Source organism: Lissotriton helveticus, chromosome 3_1, assembly GCF_964261635.1.
Source record: "Lissotriton helveticus chromosome 3_1, aLisHel1.1, whole genome shotgun sequence".
NCBI classification, from domain to species: domain Eukaryota; kingdom Metazoa; phylum Chordata; class Amphibia; order Caudata; family Salamandridae; genus Lissotriton; species Lissotriton helveticus.
This window is the reverse complement of record NC_136061.1, coordinates 2067160896-2067180412: the sequence shown is the minus strand read 5'-3', so window position 1 is coordinate 2067180412 and position 19517 is coordinate 2067160896. Positions and strand designations below refer to the sequence as shown.

General features: G+C 42.1%; 1 protein-coding gene across 2 annotated transcripts in view; it reads right to left on the bottom strand.

Moving 5' to 3' along the window:
* Positions 1–19517, bottom strand: part of ACAN (aggrecan) — a 239099-nt gene that overhangs the window by 99505 nt on the left and 120077 nt on the right. For both annotated transcript variants that reach the window (XM_078683188.1, XM_078683189.1), the window contains exons 4-6: positions 17958–18132; positions 15446–15573; positions 11292–11585 (exon numbers count right to left, since the gene is read on the bottom strand). In XM_078683188.1, the coding sequence (XP_078539314.1) occupies positions 11292–11585; positions 15446–15573; positions 17958–18132 (597 nt within the window). The remainder of the gene's footprint in view (positions 1–11291; positions 11586–15445; positions 15574–17957; positions 18133–19517) is intronic.

The following is a 19517-nucleotide window of genomic DNA, read 5'->3' as shown; positions in this document are numbered from 1 at the left end:
AAACTGGTTCTGGGAGCAGCTTATCTCTCACTGGGATTGGTGCTCAGCTTGCTAGTAGGATAACAGAGGGGCAGGTCTAGGTGTAAGCTACATCTGACTGTGACAGGACAGGCTCTTTTGAAGGCAATTAAGTTCCTCGGCACAGTCCAAATGATCATCCTGCGAAGGGGTTAAAACACTTCCTCCTAACACTACCCAAAGACTTTTGTCTCAGCTCTCTGGGCCAATTCACAACTAATGAAGGAGATATTCAACTCCTGGATGTCAGTTGCAAGCTCAGGCAAATGGCTTCTAAGGCTTTAGGCAGGCTAAAGGGGTCTTTTTAAAAGTATACTTTGCAACATATTTATTACAAACCTGATTTTATCATGAATTGGGGTTGTAATAAATATTTTAAAAAGTCTAAGAATGAACTTTTTATCTGGTTCCTAATTTGAGAACACTTTATTAACTTTAATATAGTAAACCAATGCATCTTTATGGAACAGCTAACCCTGCTACAGTAAAAATAGGGCATTTTCACCATAAGGACATGTATATCATGAAACGGCTACTTGTCCTTCTTTCAAATATCACGCACCATGCCTTACGGGCACTTGAGGCATACTTAGGGTGACATTAATTTTTAAAACGAAGGTTTAGGTATATTAAAAGGGTGCTATTTTGACAGGACAAATTACTGGTGGAAGGCCTGCATTGTCAATTTAGTGGTGTCACAATAGGTGCTGCAGTCCACTAGTGACATTTAAGTTATTGGCCCTGGGTACACTTGGTACTTTATGCTACGGACTTATAGTTTAGTTAAATCGGCCCATTAGGAGTATAACCGAATTAAACATGTTTTATGAGTCAGGGCACATGCACTGGGGCCTGGTTAGCAGTGCCCCAGTGCACAGAGTCAAAAAGTCAGCAGCATAAGTCCAGAGAAAATGAGGGTGACTATATAAGCAATGCATGGATAAGATGTATTCCACTCACGCCTTCTCCATGCACTGCTTATAACCTTTTATATCATATCCCTTATAACATTTAAAATAATAGTATTTACAAGAACAGTTATAACATTGCAAATCAAATGTTTAGTGAGAACATAGTGCACAGTAGAGTGGTGAGTTATAGTTAATGCGGTGTGGCTACAGAGATGAATACATTGTGTAATGAGATGCACAAGTTATACAAATATGAGGGTGTCGCAGTATTTATAAATTAATGGTATAAGTATACGTTTAGAAATTTACATTTTTGTGTAGTTTAAGTTTGGTTTGTAGATAAAGAATAAATAAAGTTCTATTAAGTTTAAGGTATAAGTATAACTGAAGAATGTGTAATGTTTGTGTATTTTAAGTTTGCTCTGTATGGAAATAAATAAAATGAAGTTTCATAATTATTATAAAGGTTTACCCTTCAGTTTCTCCATTGAAATTCATTAATTTTTTATTTTTAATCAAAATTTGTTTCAAATTGTAGAGACTACTGTCATCGAGGTTAGTGTCATTAAGTGGAGTGTGTTACAGGAGAGTGCTGGAGAGTGCCATACAGTGTACTTTTGTAGAGTATAGTGTTCTGAAGTAGAGTGGAATGTGGTATAATAGAGTGGCATACAATGGAATAGTTTACAGTGGAGTGGCATAGAGTGGAGTGTTGTAGAGTGAAGTGTCGTAGAGTATAATGGCGTAGCATACAGTATACTGTTACATAGTGTAGTGGCATGTTCTATAGTACAATGATGTGGAGTGCCCTAAGGTGGACAGGTGCAATGTAGAGTCGAGGTAATGGTTATTGTAGGAAGGTGGGTCCGTATATATTATACCAAAGTAAGGTATAGTGTGCACAGAGTCCAGGTAGTCCCCAGAGGTATATCAGATGCTAAATTAGGTAGCAACCAACAACTCTCTTTGTGGTTGAGTGGGCAAGCAGTTATGCTTGTCCTGAGGGTTTGTTAAGCATTTATTGAACTCAATCAATCAAGACTCAGATACTGAATCCAGACCAATTAGGTAAGTATACAAAAAGGTATACTTGTATTGTATTTTTAGAACCAAGCAGGACTTGGTACAAGTAGATAAAATATACTTGGAATGCAGGATTTCACAATGAAATGCAGGTATGAATGAATTTTGCAGTAATTACAGGTTGGTGATGAATCAGAAAGCATTTTGCATTATACAATAATTGGTTTTAGAATATTTGTTAGTTACTTTTAGATTACTTTGAGTATCAATCAATTAAGGAATTTTTAAAGAGCGCTATTCACCTGTGAGGGTCTCTAAGCACTGGGGTTTACGGGGAGGGGCAGCTCCGGTCAGTCAAAGAGCCTGGCCATGAGGGTTTTCCTGAAGATGTGCAAGGTGGAGGTGCATCTGATGTTGATAGGGAGCTCCTTCCAGGTCTTGGCTGCAATGTAGGAGAAGGTTCTTCCACCTGTTCTTGCTCTGCGGATGAGCGGGGATTCGGCGAAGGCAAGGTCGGTGGATCGTAGGTTTCTCCTGGGCATGTGGAAGGAGATTCTATCATTGGGATATTGGGGACCGGTGTTGTGGAGACATTTGTAGGCAAGGGTGAGTGTCTTGAAGGTCACTCTCTTCTCAAAGGTTATGCAGGTGTTGGATGATGTGTTTGTGTTGAGGGATGCCCAGGACAAGTCTGGATGCGGTGCTTTGTATGGTCTAGAGTTTGCGGAGCGGAGACTTGTTGATCCCGGCATAGAGGGCGTTTCCATACTCCAGTATGCTGGTTATAAAAGCGTGGGTGATGGTCTTCCTTGATTCGTGGGAATCCATATGAAGGTCTTTTGGAGGATGTGGAGGGTGTTGAAGCAGGTGGAGGTGATGACATTGACCTGTTGGGTCATGGAGAGGGAGGAGTCGAGTAAGATGCTGAGGTTTCAGGTATGGCCTGTAGGGGTGGGGGGCTGCCGAGGGCGCTGAGCCACCAGGTGCTGTCCCATCCAGAGGGTGAGGGTCTGAGGACAAGGATCTCTGTCTTCTCCAAGTTGAGCTTCAGGCAGTTGCTGCTCATCCAGGATGCGACGTTCTTCATTCCTTCCTGGAAGTTGAGTCTGGTGATGATGGAGTCCTTGGTGAGGGAAAGAATGAGCTGGGTGTCGTTTGATACTATACTGAGTCCGTGCCCTCTCATGATGGTGGTGAGGGGGGTCAGCTAGATGTTGAAGAGAGTGTGGCTGAGTGACAATCCTTGGGGTACTCCACAGTTGATTTCCATGGGTTCGGAGAGGAAGATGGGCAGTCTGATTCTTTGGGTTCTGCAGTTTGAGGAAGGAGCTGAGCAAGTTGAAGTGGTTCCCTATATGCCGGTGTCATTGAGTCTGTGGTGAGTGTGCGGTCGGAGACGGTGTTGAATGCTGGAGAGAGGTTGAGTAGGATCAGGGCCGCGGTGTGTCCTTGGTCGAGGAGGATGCATATGTTGCCTGTGGAGGTGAGTAGAACGGTCTCGCTGCTGTGGTTGCTGTGGAATCAGGATTGGGAGTGATTGAGAATGGAGTTCTCTTCAATGAATTTTGTGAGTTGGGCATTGATGGTCTTCTCTGTGACTTTGGATGCAAAGGGGAGGAGGGAGATGGGTCGGTAGTTCTTGAGGTCCATGAGATCTGCTGATGGCTTCTTGAGTAGGAGTCTGACTTCTGCGAGTTTCCAGTCATCTGGAAAGACGCCGGTTTCAAAGGTGGTGTTGATGGTGCGTCAAAGTTCCGGATCAATGGCGTCTCTAGGGGCTCCTGAGTGGATGCTTTCATGGTTGATGCAGTGTCTTTGGTGGTGACTGGGGTCCAGGAGGAGATGGTGGGCTGGATGGTGTTGCTGGAGGAGTAAGTGGTTTATTTATTTATTTATTTATTTTATAGCCTTTATAAAGCGCACAGCTACCCACAAAGGGTTTCCCGGCGCCGAATAAGCAAGAACACAGGGTACAACTAAAGAGAGAACAGATCCGAAAGCAGTTATTTGTCGAACAACCAGGTTTTTACACTTTTCCTGAAGCTCCTATAGTTTTCTTCTTTGCGTATTTGAATGGGCAGAGTGTTCCAAAGAGTTGGACCCAAATATGAAAAGGATCTTCCTCCCATTCTAACCCGTTTGTACCTGGGTACCGCAAAGTTCGCTGATGTGACTGAACGAAGATTGCGATTAGGAAGGTAAGGCTTGGCAAGATCTTGAAGATACTTGGGAGCAGTCCCAGCTTTGATTTTAAACAAATAGGTCAGAGTTTTGAAGCGGATCCGGTTTTCGACCCTGAGCCAGTGCAGGTCCCTAAGATGTTTAGTGATCCTGGCATATCTGGGAATTTTGCAAAGCAGTCTGGCCGCAGCGTTTTGTACCAGTTTCAGAATCAGAAGTCTGGTCGTTGAAGCTGTCATAGATGCCCTTGATTTTCAGATGGATGTAGGTGCCAAGCTTGTTGCAGAGATCCTGGGAGGGGGTGATGTCTGTGGTTTTGCTGGGTGTTTGGTGAATTCCTGGATGACGCTGAAGAGTTTCTTGGAGTTGCTGGCGTTGGCGAGGGTCTTGTTCTGGATGAAGGTTCTTTTGGTGGATCTGATGTGTTGATCGTATTCCGTCATGGCGTTCTTGTAGGTGGTGCAAACTTCTAAGGTTTTGCTGTTTCTCTAGTTTTTCGCAAGACATCTGTAGGTGCATCTGGATTCTTGGAGGTCAGTGGTGAACCAGGCGGCCTTCCTGGGGCGCTGTCTGTCGGGGTTGCACAGGGGTGCGAGCTCGTCGGCGCATTTGGTGATCCATCTGTGGAGTTCTTTGCTGCGAGGTTGGCGTCGGTCGAGGTGATGGGGGCATCGCAGTTGAGGGTGGAGTTGAGCTGCTCCTCGGTGACTTTACTCTAGTTTCTTCGAGGAGGGTGGGGTGCAGGTTTGGGCGGAGTTGGTTCATTGACGAGGAAGTGTACATTGGTGGTCTGTCCATGGGGCTGAGTGGTGTGGCTGAAACTGATGTTGTTCCCACCGGCTAAGATGGGGTTGAGGGTGTGTCCTGCATTGTGGGTAGGGGTGGTGGCGAGCTGTTTCAGTGTGATGTTGGCAAGGTTGTCCAGTAGGGTGGCAGAGTTGGGGTCGCTTGGGCTGTCAAGGTGCAAGTTCAGGTCTACGATGAAAATGTAGTACATGGAGCGATGGCGTGAGGTGCAATGAGGTCAGCGATGGTGTTTGGTGAATGAGGTGTGAGGTTCGGTGGGTCGGAAGGCGAAGGTTGCTGCAAAGTGTGGTTCTAGGACTGGTCTGGACTTGGAAGTGAAGGTGTTCGGTAGTGGAGAAGGAGTCGCTTGTGGTGGAGTTGGAGAGTCAGAGGGAGCTCTTCTGGGTGATGGCGAGTCCTCCTCCTGGGCAGGTGGGGCGGTCCTTCCTCTGGATCTTGTATCCACCAGGAATGGTGGTGGTGATGTCAGGACGGAGGGGGCGTTGGTCCAGGTTTCTGTGAAGAAGGCAACGTCTGGTGAGAGGGTGTCGAGGAGGTCCCAGATCTCTATGGCATGTCTGTGCAGGTAGCACACATTGAGGAGGAATCACTTCAGGGCTTTGGTGGTGCTGGCGTCCGATGTGAGGGTGGTGACCGTGGGGGTGCGGAGGGTGGTGAAGGTCTGGCAGCATTGACGTACTTGGGGTGGTATGCCTAGATATCATACCTAAGGTTCTTAAAATATACGGTAAGTAAAACTTTTTATGCTTTGCAGTTTAGTTTTCTTTTCTCCATACAAACATCAGTTCAGCATGGGTTCCTATGGGTGAAAAAGTGTTAGCGATTTCTCAGGTAAGTTCACAATTTACGAATTGAAGTTTTGGGGGTTAGGACCAAATTTCCCATTGTCTTGGGCACTCGAGTTTCACCACCAGCGGCACTAGAGTGGCTGGGTGCAGTGGGGGCGTGACCAAAGTCAGCCAGCAACGAGCACAGGAGCTGCACCCCTGCGGCACTAGGGCGGCTGGGTGCAGGTTGTCAAAAAGACGTCGGAACCCTTTCCTTTTCCATGAAAACCTTTGGTTCTGTGAAGATGTTGCAGGCTCAATGTAGCGGCATACAGTGAAAAAACATAGAGTGGAGTGGCATAGACTGAAGTAACACAAAAAGGTGTGTCATTCAGTGGAGTAGTGCACAACGGAGAGGGTTAGAGTTGAGTGGCATAGAGTGGAATGACATAGAGTGGAATAGTGTAGAGTGCATTGGCATACAGTGGAGTAATGTGCAGTGCAGCAGTGTAGAGTGGATTGAGGTATAGAGCAATGGCATACAGATGAGTAGGACAGAGTGGAGTGGCTTGCAGTGTAGTGGCATACAGTAGAGCTTGTAGAGTGGAATACCACTGAGTGGAGTTGCGTACAGTGGAATAGCAAAGAGTGGAGTGGCATACAGTGGAAGAGCATAGAGTGGAGTAGTGTCTAGTGGAGTGGCATACAGTGGAGTAGTGTACAGTGTAGAGTGGAATAGCGTTGAGTGTTACTGGCATACAGTGGTGGAGTAGACTGGCTTGTAGTGGAACCAGGCAGCTGATGGGGAAAAATTCATCCTCGGCCAATCAGATGTCTAAATTATTTGAAGTAAAGTTATCACAAGACGTTTGTGAATCTCCCGCATTCCCAACCATCCACTTTTTGAACCTTAATTTCACAAAACATACTGGACGCGTTTACACCAAATCACTAAATGCATATTTTCTGGACTAGTATTTAGCTTTCTGCCAAATTTGGTGCAATCCCAGTCAGCATTTTTGCTGCGTTACAGTTCAGTTTTCCTATTGAAAATTACATGGGAAAATGGTGTTTTGGAACCCCCCATTTTACTCGGCCTCTGCTCAACGGACTACCCCGAAAGGAGTTGAGGTGAATTACCTTTTCTTTTAGAAAGTATTGTGAAGCTTTATCAAATGGTAGCAATGTTATTAAGGAACCAAAAAGCTATCTTCCTATGGTAATTAGGTCTTAATTATAACTACACAGTGTTGACTGCATTTTCCTTCGATTTTTCTATCTTGCGTTGTGCGAAAACTGACAGATTTACATGAAATTTGCATGAGTAGACATTATGGTGACAAATTATCCTTTTGGGTACCACAGGTAAGAATGGTAAGTATTTTTTAATTTGTCAGATATTTTAGCTTACTGATATCTAGTTTCATGGAATTTCATGAAGCCATGTTGGTTTTAGCGACACTTTGGCTGTGTTCTGCGTTATGCCCTCAGATATAGGTAAGCATAAGGTTTGATTCTTTTCCCTACCTATTACCACTTTTTAAGGTGGTAATAGGTAAGGAAAATTAAATGTAAGTTTATATATACTTAAAAAATAGTCTAGTACTTCCTCAGGAGTACCGCAGTACTTAAAATAAGCTTAAAAAAATTAAACATGTTTATTTTTTTTAAATATACTGTACTACACTATCTTTCACAAAGATAGTGTACTATAGTGTTTTTTTTAAACATATTTAAATCTACACAGAAAAGCCCACAGATTACCACAGTAAAATCAATAAATGACTGCGCTAATTAATCATTTATAAAAAATGTGCAATTCTTCCTAAACTGTAAAAGTATATAAAAATTATAAATACTTTTCTCTACTTATTACCACTTCAGTAAAGTGGTAATAGGTAGGAAACAACAATAAAACCTACTATTTACCTATATCTAGGACTCTAACCCAGAACGCAGAGAAAAGCACAATGCAGCCAAACTGTGCTGAAAATGACATGGCTGTCTTTTACGTTTATAAACACAGCCATTAGCCAAACACCTACTGCCTTATCATTCACATGTACCACGGTATAACACAAACTTACGATGGTATTCCACGCCTCAATATATAACTATTTTAAAACTTATAACTTTAACACTACTTACACTATTCACACATACTACCAAAGATGACCATTTACACCTAATAATGTATGTCCATGCCACATTACATCTAAATTCATTCACACTCTTTCACGCTATGTTTATTTCAATTACCACACTATGCCACTCCACTCTATGCCACTCCATTCCACACTATAAGAATATACGGCACCCCGCTCTACCCCGCTCCTCTCTATGCCACTCCCCTGTACACCACTACATTGTACGCTAGTACACTGTATGCCACTTCATTTTACAACACTCCGGTGTATGCTACTCCACTGTATGCTCCTACGCTTTATGCCCCTTCACTGTATGCAACTCCTCTCCTCTAACTGCCACTCCACTCCAAGATAATCCACTCTACGCCATTACACTGTACATCAATCCATTTCTCTTCACTCCACTCCCCTCTACCCCATTACACTCTGTGCTATTCCACTGTACAACATTCCACTCTACTCTGCGCTGTTCCACTATATGCCACTCTACTCTACATCACTACACTGTATGCCAGTAACACTCAATGGTATTCCACTCTACTCTGTACGCTACTCTACTTTATCTCACGCCACGAGATACCACTCCACTCTATGCCATTCCACTGCATGCCACTCCACTTTACAAAACTCCACTCTATGATATTCCACTCTAAAACACTCCACTTCATGCCACTACACTGTAAGCCACTCCACTATGTGCTACTCCACTGTATGCCATTACACTATACCTCACTCCACTCTACACTGCTGCACTGCACATTAGTCCACTATATGCCAATACACTATACACTATTCCACTCTGTGTCACACCGCTCTATGCCACTCCACTGTAAAATGCTCAAGTGGTGTTATTTCACTGTATAGCGCTACTTTGTAAATCATTCCATTCTACCCCAGCCCACTCTTCACCACTCCACTGCACGCTACTCCACTGTATGCCGATCCACGCTATGCTATTCCACTCTATGTCACTCCACTCTGTGCCATTCCACACTATCTCTCTCCAGTGTGCACTACACCACTGTGTCGCACACCCTATGCCTCTCCACGCTATGCTATTTTACTTTATGCTACTGCACTGCACCTCACTCCATTCTATGCTAGTTTGATCTACAATATTCCACTCAACACCACTCCACTCTATGTCACTCCACTCTACACTATAAGAATGTACGCCACCCGACTCTACCCAATCATTTCCATGCTACTCCACTGTACACCATTGCATTGTACGCTATTACAATCTACGCCACTTCATTTTATGACACTCCAGTTTAAGTCACTCCACTGTATGCTCCTATGCTGTATGCCTTTTCACTATCCGCAGCTCCACTCCGCTATATGCCACTCCACTCTAATAAAATCCGCTGTACGCTATTACACTGTACAACACTCCATTCAGTGCCACTCAACTCCTTTCTACCCTATTACATTCTTTGCTATTAGACTGTAGGACATTCCACTCTACTCTGCATTTCCCCCATCAGCTGCATGATTCCCATGGAAGCAAAAGGATCCTTCATCCTCCTGTTGGAGCTTCTGCTCTGATAGACTGGCCGCAACATGAACAGAAATGCTGCCATCCCCATTTCAGGACACATAGATTTGTTCCCTGTGTCCTGAAAATTAGAAAAAAATAAGGTATGAGGGGGCAGGGTCGGGGCACCCTGACCCCTTGGAGCTTGTGAGGAGGTCCCCTATACCTTCCCTTGTGGGACCAAATTTTTTATGAAATCTATGTTTTTTGGATTCTGTGATCCCGTGGGAGCCAGAGCAGCCACCTGGACTCCTGCGAGAGTCCCACAAGAGTACTGAGGCTTTTCTGCCTCTCACAAGAGTCTTGTAAGATCTTTTTTTTTATTTAAAGGGGGCAGGGCCTGAGTGTCTGCTGTGAGTTGCCAAAAATAAGTGAAGGCCTTTGGCCCTGCGCAGCAGGCGTTTGGCTTCATGCGAGGGGTTGGACACATGCCCTGGCCGCCAATGGCAGTGTGCAGTGAGGGGTTGGCCCTACGTATACTAATAAAAGATAATTTTATGTTTTAAAAAACCCTAGAAATTCGCTGACAAAAACAAAGGTTAACGTGACTTTATAGTTAGGTATGGTAATAATATCACATGCTTTAAAAAAAAACTCTGAAAAGTGATATTACAGTTAGGTGAAAATGTCAGTTTAAACTTAACGTTTTAAACTTAAAAGTAACCCTGAAATTCAACAGTTATAGTTATTTAAAGTAACTATGGGGCAGATGTATTAACCGTTTTGCGACTCGCAAAGGCCGAAATTCGCAAAATTTGGGTCTTTGCGACTCGCAAATGGTCATTTTGCATGATTTTGAATGTATCAAAAATACGCAAATTAAGAAATCGCAAAGATTTGCGAATTCTTAATTTGCCATAGCATTTTAGGAATCGCAAATTTTGCGATTCCTTAAATGCTATGTATGAAGCATTTTTCTTTTGCGAATTTTAGTTAAAGAATCGCAAATTACCACCAACTTGTAGTTGATGGTAATTTGCGAAGTCCTCAACAAATGCACAATTTTGCATTTTTTTTAAGGTGGCATGTGACGCGCACACATGCCCATGCGGCATGTATGTGCGCCATATGCACACATATGTACATTTCCGGGGTGCAGCAGGGTGTCTTTCAGACACCCCTGCACCCTTGAAATAATTCTCAAATTGCGATTAGCAAATTGCGAATTCGCAATTTGAGAATTAGTTCAAAATCATTCCTATGGGCCTTCTGGCCCATAGGAATGCATGGGAAATTATTCCTTATTTGCGAATTCGCAAAATGCGATTTCGCAAATAAGGAAGTGTAAGGAATCGCAAAAAAAATAGCGATTTTATTCATACATTCCATTTTGCTATTTCTAAATAGCGATTCCTTAAAAATTGCTATTTAGGAATCGCAAAATGGAATCTTGATACATCTGCCCTTATGCCTCATGCCCTAACCATGCACTGCTTATTGACCTCACATATTAAAACACTCATGACATGTTCCACAACATTATTGATAACATTATCAAAGTCAACCAAACTGACAACATTGACAACACTGTGCATAGCGTGAAACAGTTATTCAAAAATAACTGTTGAATTTCAGTAGTTTTTTTAAATAGAGCATTGTAAGATCTGGAATTTCAATAGCATTTTTTTAAATAGAGCATTGTAAAATCTTCTGCTTTCATTTGCAGGAGAATCATCCAAGAATCGAAACATGAGTGAAATATCTCCTCCAGCATCCTCTCATTTACTAGACTCGAAGATCCTTCACTGATACAATCCAGCCGTTGCGGCCAAGCTGGCAGTACATATTGACAATCAAGTTAGTAATCACTGCCGTTATCAAAAGCTCTATTTTAGGACGGATAACTGTTGGGAGACAGGGAAATAGAATTATAAGACTCTGTAAACAGAACTGTACCCACCTTTGTAGCAGATGGCATCATAGCGGGATTCAGGGTCGGGATAGCCAGTCTGGTTGGGGTGAAGGTAAACGGTTCTCACACCAACTAAGTTTCCACCACAGGTGGGGCGTGGTTTGACAATTGGATATCTTACACTGCGATCCGCCAGCCAGCCAGCACTGCACACATCCATACCACCCTTCCAGGCCATATACAGCTGCCCGGTCGTGGCCATCTGAGCTCCCAGCTTCTGGCATTGTTCTTCTGCCTCTTTGAAGGTGAACTTGTTGGGAGATGTGGCATAAAACACTTCACCTACAAATCAATCATACAAATAACATGCTTTAGAAAAACAGACGTGTCTTCTTTCTGTTTGATATGTTTTGATCAGCAGTTTGTTGCTGTTACTTGTAGCGTAAAACAGTCTTATGGCAGTGATCCTTAAGGTAAGAACAATAAAACAAAATAATTGAGATAAACTATAAGTGATTTTAACCACAATTGACATAAGGGCTCCATAAAAGAAAATGTTTACAATGTGTAAATTACATTAATTATCTGTGATAATGACGCTGTTCCAAACTTTCTTTTTACATAAAATGCGTAACAATAATTAGAAAGTCTGCTAATAATGCCCTCATTAACATTTCATACTTGTTGTGGCTGTTCTTGCAAGTTAAAATCTGTGCGCTGGGTTCCCAATGCACTGTTTGCTTGAATATTTTCTGTCTCTTCAGTTTGCTTCTAAATATTCTGGCCTTGCTCTCCTGCACCAACAGTTTAACATCCTTGCTTCATCAACTAAACATTTGCTACCAATAATGCCAGTTGAAGGCTTAGTCGTCCCTAAATATATGTAATGGCAAATCCCACATTTATAAAACGCCTGCCACTTAGAATGAACCAATATGACTGTTACATAGCATTTAAAAACAATATTTAATTTAACACAATAGACGGAGCAGATGAAGAAAGCATTTACCTGGGAAAGGTGCTTGGAAGATTAGATGTCTCAATAAATAATTCTACCTAGTCTCAGAAGTCATATAAAACATATTGTTTCGTGGAAAAAGTCTGGGAACTTCTGGAAGAGGGCGCTACCGTGCATGGGAGAGATGTACAAGCAGTAAATTCATTCTGGTAGACTTGTCAAGGACTGATAGGGAAAGGGATCGACTGGGTGTGCCTGATAGGACCTGTCTACCTTTAACGTCTGTAATTCTTAGTGGGCTTTGTAAGCATAGAAGCTTATGCTTTATGATATATTTTTCTTTAACGTTTGGGTAGAACGATATTAGCAATTCAATACATAAACACGCGATATTAGAAACTAGGGGCCCGATGTAGGTAGGATTGATTTACCGATTCATAATTACCGAATTTTACCGATTCGGTAATTATGAATCGGTAAATCAGAGGGGTGGGTATGTAGGTATTCCAGATGTGCTGGAATACCGAATCGGAGAAAAATCGGTATTTACTGATTTGGTAAATACCGATCGGTAATGCCCATTCATTCCTATGGGCTTTGAAGCCCATAGGAATGAATGGGCATTACCGAATCGGTATTTACCGAATCGGTAAATACCGAATTACACAAGGGTGCAGGGGGTGTCACTTTGACACCCTCTGGCCCCCCCAAAAGAGGCTCGGGTGCCATGTGGCAGGCATACCTGCCCTAAGGGCAGGTCTGCCTGTCATATGGCATAGGTGTGCATGCACACATGTGCATGCACACCGGAATCGGTATTTTACCATCAAAATGGATTTGATGGTAAAATAACGATTCGGTAAGGCTTGTGGGACTCAGAAGAGTCCCACCTACATATCAAATTTACCGAAACGGTAAAAATACCGATTCGGAATTTTACAGAATCGGTAAATTTACCGATCGGTAAATTTAACGATTCTGTAAAATTCAGTGCCCTACATACCATTTCTGCAATACCGGTCGGTAACGGCCGAAAATACAGATTTTCGGCCGTTACCGACCGACCTACATCTGGCCCTAGATTTAGTAAGGCATTTTTATAGTAGGAATGGAAAATACAGGCATTTTAGACTTTAGAGTTCCTTTAACAGTTTAGAAGCATAACAAATGTCACATAAGTATTGGATGAGACAGGAATTTATTTTAAGTGTTCAAGGGTAGTACTTGAATCACCCTTACCAGGAGGCATTATTCTGGGTAGTATTTTATCCTGATGCTTTTTAGCTCTTCTGTTTATTTATTGATAGTGACCAACCATGTAGAAATTAGCCTTTACAGCTCTCCAAAGTGGACAGTCCATCAGAAACATCGACACCAATTTCATTCTGAATGAAAACACAAGCACTTCAAGCATGCTTGGGTCCTTACTGATCCTCATGCATGAAATGCATTTTGAGACCTGCTGGCAGAGTGTGTTTGGAGCCCATATTTGGGCATACTCTTGCCAGTCACGAGCTGTGTCCCGCCTGTTAATGTTCCTATTTATTTTGCTAATTAAAACGCATACAGCACACAAGGTTCATCTTCCTTGTTCTTTAGGAAGGATTGCCTGAATTTGTCACTTCAGAGCCATAGCTAAGAGCGGTTGGCATCAATGTTAAGCAGAGCGTTAAATGTTATGTGGAAAGTGTATAGAGAACTATGAATCATTAGCTACCAATAATATGGTTGTTTCCGACTGAAGGGGTCAAAGAGGCATCATAGATGGAGCGGGTGACTTTTGGGTTGTCAATGATGTTACTTAGAACCATGAGGTGAAAACAACCTCCATCACTGATAGCTGTTTTTTCTACAAATATATTGTGAGCATAGCTTCACCTTGAATACACCCTATAAAATGATCTTGTAGACAAGCTGTGCAGGTATGGAGGAGTCAAGGGGGCAGCATACGATATATGTCTTTGTTATCTCGGCTTACTATGACAGGCACCTCTGCCATTGGAAAGTATGAATCATGGTTGATGTCTTGACACCTTTATTTTCCCACTTCTTCCCTTCCCTTCTGAAGCACCAATAAAGTGATGCCCTGCCACTTCAAGACCTCCACCTGCCTTACCACTCCCTGCAACTCTTTCCATCCCTCCCTTCATATTCCTTTCCAGAAGGCCGTGCACTCTGTTCCCTCAAAGAAAATAGAGAGCAGACAACTTGCAGGTAGTGGCTCTGTGAGAGTTGCTGCAGAACACATAAGAGATCTATTATGTTTTGTAGATCTGCACTCACTCACTGAAAGGAAGAGAGATGGTGGCTGGTGAAACCAAGATAGCACTCATCATTCTTTTGCCATTTCCTCACCTACTTTTGGCCTGTGGAGACCAAAAATTGGGGGTGAAGCATCTGTGATATCGATTTCCATCATCTGCCATTCCATCACCCTCTTCGAGTCTTTGCGGACCAAGGTGAGGTGATGGACCAGTAGCTGCCCTTTCATCATTTTCCACTGGAACCACAATTACCTCACAGTGAAAAAAAGTTTTTATTTCCATGAGATATCACATGTGCAAATATTCTGACATTCACAAAGCAGCGTCTTATGGGTGCTTTGTACAGCATGTACATTATAGATGGTGATGGTAGTGTCACTCAAGCTGCAGTGATTTTTATATTGTCCCTTCTCTTGAAAGACTGAGAAATTTGCATTAAGAAAATCTAAGTGTTCTTATCTGGGATAAATTGTAAAATTGGGGGGAGAACCTTTTGGACTTCGGGGATGAGGCAAATACGAATGTTTAAAAAAAAACAGTCTCACAATCAGCCATGTATGGAGCATGTTTTCTTTTATAGTAGTGCAGGAATATTTTTCTTGAGCCCTATTGTTCAAGTTCTTTAAATGTTTTTAATGATTTTACAGTCACACTCGGACTCTTACCTGCTTTTTATGCACTTCTCTATCGCTTTCTTTTTTGTTTACTTTTATTTTACTTCTTTTCCAAATAGAAAAGTTAGGACAATTAAATCATGTGGCACCGAAGTATTTCAAACTTTGCCCATTTGCCTTGTGCATATAGTTATAAGTGATACAACCAAACATAGATTCCTATCGCGTTTTTATGTGCATTGTATGCAATTCTATATAAGGTTCTCCTGTAGTATAGAAAAGGAACTGAGCTTGTCCGAGAAAAATATATTGTTTTCTTTCCCAAGGGGGGTATCCCAAAAGAAGTTTTTTATATCAAGAAATCACCTTGCATTTGTTTTACATAACAATAAACATCATAGGTTTCGTCGGTTTCTCGAATTCCATATGTTCTGACACCAGGAAATTCATCTTTGTCACCATAGCAGCCTTCTCTGGGATGATGCATGGGATACCTGTAAGACATTTACAACAGTAGCTGAAGAGGAGTTTTCTACAGACCTGTCTAAAAATACGTTTTAGGGTGGAATGTTCAATAACTGCCAAGGCCTCTATTATCTCAATATCTCAGTTCAAGGTCTTTCAAGCACTAAATTTTTCATCCCGGCTAGTCATTCCATTTATCCATCCTTGCATATGATCCATAGATAGCAATGCAATAATGTTATCCAATGTGCATTTTTCATCTACAGAGTTCTATGATCCTTAAAAATGCAACAGAATAGATCCAAGACCTCAACAAGGGTGAGAGAGGGACTGAGAGGTTCGAGATAGAAATGTGGTTAGTGTAAGGTCAATACTTTGCTTCTATAGATAGAGTGTTCTGCACCATACAATGATTTGTGGACTTGATTGGAAATTTACCAAATAATTTGACACTTACCAGGAAACGTTTTGAAAGGACTATGGGCTATTGATTTGTGTTTAATATGTTAAAACACATATTGGAAGCACACACATGGACACGTTAAATGGAGGAAGGTATTCATCCTCATCTGTTGCTTGTGGTGTCATCCTATGAAGGGCATATACATTGCTTGTGGAAATGGTGGTAGACAATGTGTATCAAAACACTAGCAACAACAACTAAGAACACTGCTCTAACAGGATAAATCAGTACAATTCAAATATGATGTCAACTTATTATTTATCACCTTACTGGTGAAAAGGTCACCCTTTGGTATTAGATCAATGCTATTCTAATACTCTATGTTCGATTTAGAATGGAGGCATTTCTGTGCTGCATTGAAGGTAATTACCAGCAACAATAGTTCTTTTCCCAAGAGAATGTACTTATTTCAAATTTCATTTGCATACTTAACAAAAAAGGAGGGAAAAGCGACAACTGATAGACAAATTATAAAGCATATCAACTGGTCTTATAAAGGTTACTGATACTTTTAGAACACACACCTGTGATGGAAAAGCAGTAGTATTACGGTAGGCAGTATATTCGCAGTATATCCACAACGACAGACACTAAACCCTTGTTAATGGTGACCAAATAACAACCGTCTCCAGGTAGGAGCTCCTAATTGCAATAGACCTGCTAATACAGTGAACAACTTAATTGCATACAACTGTGATTATCACATTGGTCTATCAAAACATTTGGATTCTGTGTTTCCTCTTCTTGTTAGGTGTTAGTCCTATGAGGGGCACACACATTTCTTGTGGAACTGGAGGTATACAAGGTGCATCCCATTGAACCAGCTGTACCAAAACAGTAGATCTGGATATTAATTGGGGCCCTATGCTTCATTGTATTTTGATGTCAGCTAGTTGGACATTAAACCTGGAAAACCATGTGGGCATTCCTTTGCACCTTGGTTCCACACTATTGTCAAGTACTATGTGGAGGACCGGTTTGGTCTTCCCACACTTGAATGCATATGGGCAAACGTGTGTGGGTTTGCTTCTTTGTTTGTTGCTTTCAGATTGGAAACAATGCAATGGCTTGATTCACAAAAAATGTACCATTCAATGACTGTTTGTGGTCAGTGGGACTTTTCTTAAGGTGGAATTAATGCTATGTGTCCATCCATTTCAAGAAGTGAGTAGTACACAACAATAATTTTCTCATTCGTCCGCCTATTGATGTACAAACTGTCTGTGTTGTCACTTCATTTTCGAGCTTTTAAAGGCCATCACTCATAAAATCGCTTCTAATGAGTGAGGGTTTAAGGTATTGTGGAAGGATCACAGAAAGGCATTGGAGGAAGACCCCAAACAGTTTTATCTCATCCTCTAAAATGTCAGTGCAAAGTGTTTTCAATTGAGTGGGCTTGATGATTGACCACTTCTTATTTCTAGATTGTAGGACCTTCGTTAAATGATACAAATATTGCAGGGCCGAGTGAATCACGTTCAAATGCACTTGTAATTACTAACACTGCTTTGTTCACTTCACTAGGCCCTACATAAATAGAACGGCATAGCAAGGGTGACCTGAGACTTAATGCAAGAAAAGAAATGAACTATCCCCACTTGGAAAATAAAAGACAGGGGTAACTGGGCTGAAGTGGGCCCTTACATTCCTAGGGTCCGGTGCCACTTCACACGCTGCACCAATGATAGCTATACTGCTGGTGAAATAAAAACTGACAACATAGTTTGTCTGTGGATCATTGTCACGTTGGTTAATAGGGCAGGATGTATGTTTCTTTAAGGGGTATCTTTAATTTTAGCTGGATTTGTTAGTCGTTCGTCCATTCCCTTACTCATTCACTTGTTCATTGATTCACCCATTTCTTCATTGATTCAACCAATTATTCATGCTGTAGTTGAGCCAATGATCAATTGACAGATTCATTCATAATGCACATTTATTTTACACTACCTGACGGTCTGGTCAGACAACCATCCGGCATCACACTGACTGTAGCCATCATCATAGGAGGCTTGCAGTTGCTCCGGGGTGGCGATAGCAGCACTGTTCTGAATGCATGCTTTCTGTGCCTTCATGAAGTCCAAGGTGTACCGGGTGGAGATTGCCCTGTAGTGGAAAACGATCCCTGAAAAGCACAACATCACAAAAGGGTGAGATGTCTTCAAATGAGTCTGATCTCTTATTTTGTCTGAGTCGGGGGCTTACTGAGTGTAAAATCCATCACAAGGTGAGAACAATGCCTTGCGAAATTGATTGTGTTCAATTTCTCCGTTTTGGCAAGATGTCACTCAACATGCCCTTGATAAGGAAGGAACAATCTTTCATCCAACACTCCTGTGATAAAATGCTACACTGCAGTGTCCAGTAGTCTTACCCAAAATACGAAGTCAATTGCACAGAAAACAAACCTTTCCTCTTTTTAGGAAATCACTCAGCCAGAGGCAGTATTTTAGCAACAGGATAATTCAATACAAGTGCTTCTTTTAGCTAAAATCAGTATAGCTGAAAGCTTTAATTACAAAAGATGAGACCCAATTTTATATTGTGGTTTACGTGATCAGTTTATGTACCAATATTTTCAATAAAATGGCTGCTTATTGCAGTCCTAATACTTACAAGCAGCTATAATGATTATGTTGTCTCTTATAAAGCTCTATATATGCCTCTTGCACCTGACTTCGTGCAGGTTAATTTAAAAGTAGGCCACAACTTCTTAATGCTCATGGCACAGTGCATGCTTAATGTGCCTGGAGTGTTATACTGTGGACTAAAGTCCTTTTTATGTGCAGGAACAGACATGCAGGCGTGAATCGTTCCATACTGGACCACAAGCACACTGCGACAGCAGCAGTTCTCACTCATTATATAAAGGAGCTCCCACTGACCGTTGTGGATACGTGTTAGGGATAAGAGAGAGACCACAGATATAGAGGAAAAGCAGATGTTTCTGTGTGTCTACACGAGAGTGCACCCATACTGACTGACTGAAAATCTGGCACAAAAGGGAGCTTTGAGTATCCTGGAGCCCCTTATGATCCCCTGGTGTTCCCCTTCCTAGTGTCACACGTGGCCACAAGAGGGAGGGTCCGCAATTTACCACCAGCTGATTTGGTGCTTAGTCTCGTGCTCCGTAATACATTTCGTCTAGTTCCCTTCGCACTACATGACACCCCTTAGAGTTCCTTTTCTCTGCATGAATAGATCGAATCCCTGTTCTCTTGCATGGCATCTTCCAGAGTTCCCTTTCCTTCCACACCCCAGAGTTCCCCTTTCAAGTAATCCCTCAGATGTCCTTTCCTTTATATGCCATTTTCCAGAACTCCGTTGCCCTGAAATACCAAATGTCGGAGCTCCTTTCCCTTGTCTTCCTTGTCTTCTCCTTGTCATACCTCAGAGTTTTTCTTCCACTGCCTTCCGCCTTCCACTTCCTTCTACTTCCAATCCACAAGGTTCCTTTCCCTCTAATTGCTGCACCTCTTCTTTCCCTTATTTATTTGTCTCTTTATCTAT